Raw genomic sequence first — 11,769 nt, forward strand, 5'->3', positions numbered from 1 at the left:
AAAATACTTTAAAACGCGATTAACTAGAACTCTTATAGTCGACGAACATCCATTTGTAGAGACGCGACGCGACAAATGAAAACACTCGCAATATATGGTTTGTCGCGTCGACAGTCCATGTTGACAAATGGCGCATTGAGGATCTTCTTCAAATGAGTTTCTCAGTCAGATAGTTTACGTTAAATGTTTTTGGAAGTTAACACAACTTGCAATCATTGACCGTGCTCATACACCTGCCCGCGCGCGCATACAGGTAACCCGCCGGGTGGGTGAGGGCTTCACATCTGGTTATAATTCTTAAAAGGGTTTATAGTTTATTTTAGTGATCTCGCATTACGTCCAATAAATGAACATAAACAAAAATGTACCATGGTAAACGTAATTTCCTTGAAAGTTCAATACTTTGCTACTTCATAATAAATTGATAGGCCCCTACAGTATTTGTTAGAATATTTCTATCACTCTGTTTTTACAGTTTTGCGGAAAACCGGTTATGGTGTATTTTTGTATGGAGTTGGGAATTTCTTTGGGCTTGCATGACCTGATCAAGACGAGTTCAGAGTTTTGAGAATCTTTAGAAGAACCCTAGAGAGTATAATATGTTTTGACGAATGTGAGTCTCAGATCTACTTACCTAGCTAATTCAAAAAGTAAACATTGGCATGAGCTTGTTTAATCTTGAGTTGTTAACATTTATATTCTTAGTTTTGGAAAGTCGACTAAAACTGCTAATGAAAAAGGTTTCAAAACTGGTGGAAATTTGGCACATCTTTGGACAGTGAGTCTGAAGTAAAGTGACTTTTATAATAGAAAGAAACATTACAGACCAGCACAAAAGCCAATTGGACATTTGTCAGTGAAAGGAGGTGGAAAGCAAGAAATGAGGAAATAAGATATGATTATCTGTTAAAGTTGGTTTCTCTTCTCTCTAAATATATTTCTTGCAAGAGTTGCATGACTTAAATACTGACAATTATAAGATCAACAGTTGCTAGGGATGGGCCAGAGTTGGCCATATCGCTGATTCCGAAACCATACCGATACATTTGTTAAATGGATTTTTGTTGGTGAATTCTTGGGAAAAAATTGCTAAATTTAATGAAAAATTTTCAAATATATAGTTTTGTACATTTTATAAGCTTAAAGGAATACAACGGGTTAAATACAATTTAAGCTCAATCGACAGCATTTGTGGCATAATGTTGATTGCCACAAAAAATACATTTAGACTCGTCCTTCCTTTTCTTTAAAAAAAAAAAGCAAAAATGGAGGTTACAATGAGACACTTACAATGGAAGTGAATGGGGACAATTTTTGGAGGGTTTAAACACAGAAATGTGAAGCTTATAATTTTATAAAAGCACTTACATTAATTCTTCTGTTGAAACTCATGTATTATTTGAACTGTGAAGTTGTTTAAACCTTAATTTTTTGCGGGATTACAGGGTTTAGGCCAAGGGCGTAACCAGAAAATACTTTTGGGTGGGCCTCAGTAAAAATAGATGGGCCAAGTTTTCGCCCAAGTTTTTATTTACCAAATTTTCCTTCACAACAGAGAAGTAGCGCATTCAAACCGTCCTTTCACACTTTCAGAAATCCAAATTCATGCATTTTTTAAACTATTTTATAAATATGTATTTGAAGTCCAGGAATAATCTCTAATATTCTGGGTGGTCCTAAATTGGATGGGCCAGGCCCACCCGGGCCCACCCTTAGCTACGCCACTGGTTTAGGCATTACATGGCCATGGCAACGAAGCTGTATAATGGGATATAACTTTACACAGAAAAGGTTAGTAAGCACATTTATCACACTTGAATCATGTTAATATGCATATTGTTCACGACTTGTGGCTATACTTTTGAAACCGTGAGTATTTTAACATTTATGGACTAGCTCCATTCACTTCCATTGTAATTGTCTCTCTGTAACACAGATTTTTGAAAGAAAAGGAGAGACGAGTGCCACAAATGTGTCGATCGAGCTGAACTCGAAATATTCCTTTAAACAAAATATTATAAGACTTCTGCTTTGTTTATCATTGTGAACAACAATTTCATAATACAATCAATGCTTTGACTACCTTAAATTTAAAATTGACTTGTGACAAACATCACTAAAACCCACTGAAATAAATGTCACTTTTAGATTTGTTATTATTTAGTTACGATACACATCACTTTTTTTAACTTTAGATGCAATATTTTTATGTAAGGATCGATATTCTCGATAAAACATCAATACTGGAAGTATCGATACTTTAGGATCGATCCATCCGTCCTTAACAGATGATGTATGATGTCTAGAAATGTGCTTCAGTTTGTGGATTGCAAAAATCCCATGTTGTGTAACGACGGCTTAGTATGCTGTATTCTACATCCCACAACCTGCATTCATGCGGCCTTCATTTTCGGAATCAACTCAAAAGTTTTCATTTTAAAGACAATTTTAGGTCAGAGGTATCTGTACCAAACATGCCAGGGGTAAAAACCTAACATTGGATGCTCATTATTGTCTATTACGTTTGTAACCTGCTTCCCCATTCTTTGTCCCTCACATTTTAAGAAGCATGTGCATAATCTAATTTCCTTAAGCGGGGTTAGACTCGAGGAAAGTTGAGGGCTGCGAGCTTTACATGGATTAAAGGAAGCAAACTGCACTATAAAGTCAAAAGCACATGCACTGCACTTCATCTTCAAACACATCAGAAAGGATCGTGTAAATATTTAGAGGAGTATTTGAAGGCTTTGAAACAAGAGTAGGTGGTCTGAAGTTACATATTGTTTGCTCTGTTACATGTAAAAAGTGCCAAGAGTCACAACACAACTGCAAACTGCTTATCTCAACCTAGCATCAAAACCGTTGTTTGATTGGGCGTTGAAGACCATAGAGAGAAATAAAATAAGAGTGATCTTGTTAATATGCATTTTTCCTATTGTAATGATTGGACTTGCTCCAGTGGAACTGGATCCAAGAAATGACAGAATACACACATGCTTTGCTCACTACGGTCAGCTGTGGATTCAGTGATGTCGTTATCTGAGATCTTTATGAGCACTTGTGGTTGTTATTAGTGCATTTCCACGGATTTTTCACAAAAAATCACATTCGTTTTGGTTTCGCACAGTTGCAGTGAAATAAACAGGCTCATTTCTTTCGGATCCATTGCATTGTTTTGGTGATAATGTGACACCGAATGATAGCTACATATTTGGATGGAATGGGTTAAAGATCATGAGATAACAGTGACGTCAGAAAGGACGGCACCACTTCTACGCCCAAGCTAGGTTGAGGGGGTTGTGTTAAAGGCTCTTTAGAAGGGGGTTTTAAAAGTCCATAATTGCAGACCATCAATAGAAGAAGCAGTTCTGAAACGAACCTCTTTTTTTATGTAAATTGGAATTACCTTCCATTCAAGTGTTAAACACCTGATAGTCTTATAAATGAACAAAGATAACGTGTTGTACAAGCTGCATTTACATGCTGTCATGTTTGCTCTAATGTGATTCTATTAATGCTGATTTTGCGACATAAAAATGGCAAATTAAATTTTTGTATCCTTGTCTTTCAGGAAAGGTATCTGGCCAGAGTTCTCGAACAGCCTTCCAGCACCACGTAACATTTACCTGAGGAACTTGTCTCACATAGACTCCCAACAAACATGGACTGTATTCCCATGCTTTACTTTCTGTCGGTAAGTGGACCACGCCTATCCAGTTGTAATCGTGTCACAGGGTTGTTTCATATTTGGATTGTTTATTTGGGACTGTAATTTTCGAGAGCAAATTAAAAGGCTTGTTATTCTCTCAAAAACAGTGGTCAATCAGAGTTTTACTTTTGCGTTGCACTTTAAGCACTTGAAATTTGCAGCTTACTGGCCTTGTTTAGTGTCAGTTGTTCAGTCTGTAGTTTAGTTTGACAAATAACTACCTCAAAAGTAAACAGGATAAAATATGTCTAATTATAAGCTTCAAACCGTAAACAAGTTAGTACAGTTATTTGCCATTTAAATACATTTCTAATTTTAAGGACGTTGTGTTTTTTTGGTATGCTAAGTAATTATTGAAATCTCATGAAATCTGTCAAGAACATGTCTGGGTCATATTTCACACTAAAACTTTGTTTTAAAATTACGCTAATTTTAGGACTATTATGATTTGTTGCATTGTGAAATTATTTTCATGAAAATTAAGCACATTTCACCCCCAAATTCTTATTACCATTTTTTATTTTTATTTAAATTGAAAAGTATTTACTCATCATGGTATTATTTGTTGCAGCCTCTTCACAGTAATTTGAGCTAATTTAAATAATGGTGATTTTCATTGGACCAATAGTAAAAAAAATAAAATAAATACTGTATTACAATAATGAAAACACTTTTTTAACCATTTTGGTTCCAGAAGTGTTTTTTCCATTCATTTTGCCCATTGGAATCTGTTGTAGCCATTTCGTGGTAATTTAAGCTAATTTAAAGCTGAAGTATGTCAACTTTTTCAGAGTTAAAATACTTTCTTCTATCCCAGCTTAATATGCAGAAACAACTATAAGCCATTCATAGATTAATTTTCTTGAAAACTGTAAACATTGTGTCTTTGTGGCGCTATAAAAATTCCTGTGTTTATTTTGAGAGACCCCCTTAGACCCCACCCAACAATGTTACTCAACTAATGGGAGTTGGGGGCGGGACTATCTGACTGTTTGAACTACTGCAGATGAAGGTAGTAATCAGAAAGCTGTTTTGAAAACATTGTTTGTTTATGCAATTCCATTCGGTGGCGCAAGAAATAACACACTTCATCTTTAAATAATGGCAATTTTCATTGGACCAATAGTTTAAAAAAACAATTACTGTATTACAATAATGAAAACACTTTTTCAGCCATCTTGGTTCCAGAAGTGTTTTTTCCATTCATTTTTCCCATAGGAATTTCATTGAAGTCTTCATCAAAGCCTTCTAAGCCACAAACCAAACCAACCAGCTCCGAGGTGAATAACAAGAGTACAAACTTTAAAGCAAAAAAGTATTTGAAAATCGGACAAGACAAAGTTTCAAGATGGAACTGTGTAAATTAACGTCTTTAATGATGGAATGAACTACAATTCCATGAAGCATTGCGAATAATGCAATCCAATTAAAAAACGATGGAAAATAAGTATAAAAACAGTATATTTAAGTTTATTGCAAAATCTTCAGATATATACAAGTATATAAGTAGTTTGAGATTGTAGGGAGGCTCGATTGCGTCATTCACAGTGCATCATCAGAGTGGGCGGTCACTACAAAGCTCATTGGCGCGCTTTGTTCGTCGTGATTTTCTGATTGGTGGATCTTTCTCTTCAGGATCATGGGTAGTGTAGCTCTTCACCAGGAATTCTGCTATCAAACACAATTTATTTTTAAATGAAGCTGAAATAACACAGACTGATGACATCCCACATGGGAAAAACTAATGGGATTATAACATCCGGAACAGACTGCTGCACTCTGTTTCATTAGCATAAAGTCACAATGCAAAAAAAAATCTTAATGGTCCTAAAACTAGGCTTCATTTTCTATACAAAATGTCTTTGTCTTTTGAATTGTTGTGTGAATCTTCCAAAACATTGCCTAGGTCACATTTCAACCTAAAAACAAACATCTTTCATTAAGGTCTCACTGTTTTTCTCTTGTCTTGCTCCACCTCTGCTGCTTCCTCCATCATATCCACCTTCATCAACCGTCCACCAGAGACATCATGATTCCTGGTAATCGAATGCTGATGGTCATTGTATTATGCCAAGTGCTACTGGGAGAGAGCAGCTATGCTAGTCTAATACCTGAGGAGGGGAGGAAGAAAGTGTCGGCTCATCTGGGTCAGAGTCATGAACTGCTGCGGGACTTTGAAGCCACACTGCTGCACATGTTTGGCTTGCAAAAGCGTCCACGACCCAGCTACTCTGCCGTCGTGCCGCAGTATCTGCTCGATCTGTATCGCCTGCAGTCAGGAGAGGTTGAAGATGCTGCAGCTCATGAGATCAGCTTTGATTATCCAGAAAGGTCTACGAGTCAAGCCAACACTGTGAGAGGCTTCCACCATGAAGGTAAGACCAGAGAGTTTTTACAACATTATAGTCGTCAAAACTCAATGGCGCCAGTAACAGCAAGGTCATAGAGCGCAACAGTGTGGTTCTCGTAGTAAAAAAAAAAAAATTTCCATTGGGGAATTGGTTATTAACAATAACTTTAACCCTTCCGAGGATGTTAATCGACGGTATATGCTTCTGTTGAAGCCATAAGTACATATTATTTCAACTTCATTTTTAAAAATAGTGTTTAAAAGTGGAATTCCTGGTGAAGAACCATCATCCTTAAGGGGAAAGATCCACCAGAGAATCGAGGTGAACAAAGTGCGTCAAAAGAGCTCTGCAGCGACCGCCCACTCCCGCACTGTGGCGGACTCTCCCTACACTCTCAAACTACTTATTTATTTGAATATATCTGAATATTTTGCCAAAAAAAATAAATATTTCTATACTTACAATCAAGAACTTTATATCAATAGTTTTCAGTTACGTCTATCGCAGTGCTTCATGGGATTGTAGTTTATTCCCTCATTTAGGACATTAAGTACACAGGCTTGTGATTTTTCAGATACTTTTTTTGCTTCAAATCAAAGTTTGTAATGTTGTGATTCCCTCTGAGCTAATTGGTTTGGTTCATGGCTAAAAACTCTTTTTGAAGGATTTTATGAAATCTCTATGGGAAAAATACTTCCAGAACCAAGGCTAGTTAGATAGTTTTATATTTTAATGCATAAAAACATCTGTCTAATGCATAAATGTAGTTTTGAGCTCTGTTTCAAACCCAACCCAAAATTTAAAAGCATTTTAAAAAGACTCTGTCTCCATACTTTGTTATGTGGAACTTTTTTGAGGGACTTTGCTCAACATGTAATTATTTTTAATGCTTCTCTACAGATTAGCTGTTGCCAACAATATGGCCTCTTAGACAGAGTTCCCAGAAGGCTTAGGAAAAATACACGCTCAGTTCTAAGGTGATAGAGTGCCATAAGCATAGTAAAACTGTGTATTCCTGTAATTTGACTATTTATTTGTACTTAAATGAGATAGGGTTGACATGGCATTGAAAAACAGACCTTTCCATGTTGGTCTCTCTCTAATTTGACTAGCTTCTACAAAGTGACAGATACATTTGCACCAAAATATTGTAGAGTTTGCTTAGATGCACAGCATTTGGCATCAACAAAAGACATTGGTAACTATAACTGTTAATTTACAATAATAATAATTCTCTTACCAACGACAGAGTTTCAACGGTTTCATGGTTTTTCTATCATGAAACTCTGTGTGGCTGAATGTGATGATTATTTTTCATGAAAATGATTAAAGAAATATCTTTCAGTAACAAGAACCACTTGTCTAAAATGCAAAATAACAGGGCACAACAGTTTTCCAATGTGATCTTGCCTAAAATTTGCTGGTTGATCATCAGCTCGTTACCTGAACTATTGTTTACGCGGCAGCCTGACAGCATTAAGATTTCGTAATGCAGGGCAATAATTAACTGGCACTGCAACATTGTACTTAATTCATTGTACTAAGAATGATATTGTAGTTAATTGTGGTGTATAAGTTTCCATATTTGTGGGTCATTGACAAATTAAGTTGTCCGAGATGATAAAAATGAGAAATCTGAAGTTTAAAACACTTGTGTCGAGTTAGAAGAAATGTACTGTGTCCAAGTTGGTTTGATACGTTTTGGAAAAAACATTTATAGCATTTTCTAGAAGAAAAAAGAAAAGGAAAAAGATTTAATGACTTAAAAATGTCACATGGTGTAACCATCAAGTAAAAGGTATTAAAATACTTTTCTTGTAACTTTCTTGCATTTTTTTTTTTTTTTTTTACAAAAATCATTATTTGTTGAAGAGCATCAAAAAGTTTTCTCAGGGTTACTCTATATGACCGAACAAAATGTGTCTTTTTATAAAAATGTCAAAATCTCAGTTTTTTATTTATTTATTTTTTTACATGACATCAGAATGGCTACCTTTTTAAAAAAAAAAAAAAAAAGTCTTTTTATGGGACTTTGATTTCTTTTATTTTTTTACTCTCTACATGCCATTTTTAACTTTGTCTTTTTTTTTTTTTTTAAGCCCCAGAAAAGTACAAAAATGACTTAAATGAGAGGTTTATTCAAGTAACTGTTTTGTGTGAGTTGCATTTTTTATGTATTTTTAAATAACTTAGTAGGGGGGAAAAAATGAGCACCCAACCATTGACCCTTGTATTGTAATCCCTTTAAGGTCCAATATACTTCCAGAGAAGTTCTTCATACTTTGTTCAGTTTGAAACAGCCAAGCAATGGTATAATGTTTGCGAACTGCTCTGGGAGTCGTTTAGAAGTACATTTAAATATGAGGACGATCAAGACTATATGTAAAACCTTAACTAATGTGACATCAATCACATCATGTGTTATCAATGCCTTCATGCCTCATTCTAGGTGTAGAATTCACACTAGATCAGTAAAAGATGCTGTTTTGACCACTCAATGATGATTTAAAGTAATACTGTACATATGCAGTAGAAAATGTTTAATTTGTCTTGTTTACATTCTGAATTCATAAAGGTAATGTGCTAACATGCTATATGTGGCCATAAGATGCACCGATTATACTCTGTTATTGTATTATATGATGACACTGACACGTACTAAGATGGATGTGTAAAAAAGTGTTAATGGGCAAAATACAGATATAATAAAGATGATAGACATATCTTACTTTGGGCAGATGTGTGCATAGCTTTAGCTGCAGATGGTACATGAGTGAATGGACACTTGAGAGGATTTGAGTTGATTTGATTCCTTTTGTAGACTAATTAAGCTAAATTAAAAATGCATGACATGTTCTTGGAAAATGTCTCTATGCGAACGTTCATCCACAGAATAGAATTAGCTGTCGGCCTCAAAGTAGGTGGAGCTCCAGGTCACACCTACTGATGACGTGGACCGATGGCAGTAAGATGGTGTTTAGCAGCCGGTAAGAGGTTTTCCTAAGAGTTCACCCCGGTCAGCTGTTACAAACCACTGAAACAGACTCAAAAACACCTTCATGTTGGCTAAATTTTGTTCTAAATGATGTCACACCCGTTCATTCTTCAATTTCGTATGAAGTAAATCGGGGCCTTTAGGATGCTAAATAAGAAATTGCTACTGAATCATTTAAAATGCAAATTTTAAAATGATGCATTTGCAGTTTATCTTCTATAAGTTCCTTGACCTGTTTTCTGATTTTTCTTCCTCTGTAGAGCACATGGAAGTGTTGCCATCTGACGGGTCATGGGAGACTCCACTACGCTTCATCTTCAATCTCAGCAGCATACCTGAGCAGGAACTCCTTTCTACCGCAGAGCTGCGTCTCTACAGGCAACAAATCAATGACGCAAGCCCAGATCCCCAACACACAGGAGACGAGGGTCTCCATCGAATAAATATATACGAGGTGTTGAAGCCCCCGCGGGCCGGCCAGCTCATCACGCAGCTCCTGGATACGCGGTTAGTGCACCACAACACGTCCAGATGGGAGAGCTTTGACGTGAGTCCTGCAGTGCTGCGCTGGACCCGCGACAAGCAGTCCAACCATGGCCTCGCCGTTGAGGTGCTTCACCTAAGCCAAATACGGCATCATCAGGGGCGACATGTGCGTGTAAGTCGGTCCTTGCATCAGCTTCCGGGCGAAGACTGGGACCAGCTCCGCCCACTGCTAGTCACTTTCGGTCACGATGGCAAAAGTCACCCGTTGACACGTAGAATGAAGCGCAGCCCTAAGCAAAGAGGCCGAAAGCGCAACCGCAACTGCCGGCGGCACGCGCTTTATGTTGATTTCAGCGACGTGGGTTGGAATGACTGGATCGTGGCGCCGCCCGGGTACCAGGCGTACTACTGTCAAGGGGAGTGCCCCTTCCCATTGGCCGATCACCTGAACTCGACCAATCATGCTATTGTACAGACACTGGTTAACTCGGTGAACACCAATATTCCCAAGGCCTGCTGTGTTCCCACCGAGCTCAGTGCAATTTCAATGCTCTACCTGGATGAGACGGACAGGGTGGTCCTGAAAAACTATCAGGAGATGGTGGTGGAAGGGTGTGGCTGCCGCTAAGCACAGATAAATGCGGTCACATTTACACTAAATATTCATAACTGGTCACTTATTTATAACATTCATGTTGTGATGTGTGTTTGTCTCATTTCTTGTCTTCTTGACAATATGATCATATATTTTGACCAAAAATTCTCTCTCTCTATATATATTTATATCAACATAATTAAAAAAATAAATGTGTCCTTATTTTAAATATAATTCAGCTGTACAGCTTTTCATAATGTATATCAGACTGTTTAAGGGTTTTTCTATGAGAGGAATAGAAAAAAAGCCACTAAAGTTTATTTACTGGTAGTATTTATTTCTTTAATACAATATAGCCTCCTGAACCCACACTATTTTTGAAAAAAAAAAAAAAATTAAAAGTTGAATGCATCATTTGTGTACTTAAAAGAGAGCACTGTGTGAAATCCTTGGATAACTGAGTTTCTCATTGTATCAGTTAAATCAGATATACACTGATGTGAGTTACATTTTGAATCAGTTTATAGCATGTGAATTACATGTTCCCAAAATAACTGTTCTTTTTTAAATAAACGGTAAAGCATTTCACAACAGTGTGAGATTAATTAAAGGTTGTGTAGGTCCAGAAGTACAAAATGTTTCCCAGAACACTGGAGTACAGCAAAAATATGCAGTTTTTGAGGGAAATCCTTCTGATTTTGACAGTTTACTCTTTTTTCTTTCTTTTTTTTTTTTTACATATTTACATTTCTTATAGCTAGTGACAATAAATAAACTCCCCAATAAATTAAACACCACTAAAATACATTCATATACTCATATACTGTAAATATATATATATATATATATATATATATATATATATATATATATATATATATATTAATGTGTTTTACAAAAAAATATTATATTTTTTTTACATATAATATGTGGTATTTTAAATGGGCATTGTTTTCTGTGGAAATACAAACAAAACAAAAAAGTACTTGTTCTGTCGAGATCAAAGTCAAAATGTAAAATATAGACAGTGTTCGTAAGGATTCATTATGGTAATAAATAATCATAATAAGCTGTGCTTATTACTTTTTGTATAAAGCATCAATTTAACCTGTCTGAAAACTTGTCAAGAACATGTCATATTTCACATCAAAATCAAAAGAAAGATTGAAACAATTACACTGAAAAGGCCTATTTTTATGATGATTAACATTTTGAATTTAAGCACATAAGCAACAAAAAGAAAAGAAAAAGAAAACAGTATTGCCATTACTGAAATGGAAAAATTATATTTTAATAGATTACAATGTTAGTATTTGTTGTATCGCCTAAAAATACAACATTGATTATTGTATTACAGTTCTTTTTACTGTAAAACAGTAATCAAAAACTCATTATGTATGTTGAGGTTGGTGTTAATTTTCATAAACATGCATAAAATGCTAAATAAATCCTTGTGGTCCTAAAATAGGCCTCATTTTAGCAATCGTATGAACAAAAAAAATTACATTCTGCATTTGGGGTGAAATGTTGAATGGTGGAATGGACATGTTTTCATGAGATTGCTCCATGAGCAACAATTTTGTATTAATATGATGAGGTACAGAAATATTTGCAAAAATTGAGTTGAACAGCT

General features: G+C 35.8%; 1 protein-coding gene across 1 annotated transcript in view; it reads left to right on the forward strand.

Annotated features, from left to right (window-relative positions):
* LOC127455377 (bone morphogenetic protein 4-like) overlaps positions 1-11,339 on the forward strand; it is an 11,735-nt gene extending 396 nt beyond the window's left edge. The window contains exons 2-4 of the mRNA XM_051723231.1: positions 3,572-3,694; positions 5,732-6,084; positions 9,316-11,339. Of these exons, the coding sequence (XP_051579191.1) occupies positions 3,572-3,694; positions 5,732-6,084; positions 9,316-10,169 (1,330 nt within the window). The 3' untranslated portion in view covers positions 10,170-11,339. The remainder of the gene's footprint in view (positions 1-3,571; positions 3,695-5,731; positions 6,085-9,315) is intronic.
* Positions 11,340-11,769: the final 430 nt, after the last annotated feature.

This window comes from Myxocyprinus asiaticus, chromosome 17 (assembly GCF_019703515.2).
Source record: "Myxocyprinus asiaticus isolate MX2 ecotype Aquarium Trade chromosome 17, UBuf_Myxa_2, whole genome shotgun sequence".
NCBI classification, from domain to species: Eukaryota; Metazoa; Chordata; class Actinopteri; order Cypriniformes; family Catostomidae; genus Myxocyprinus; species Myxocyprinus asiaticus.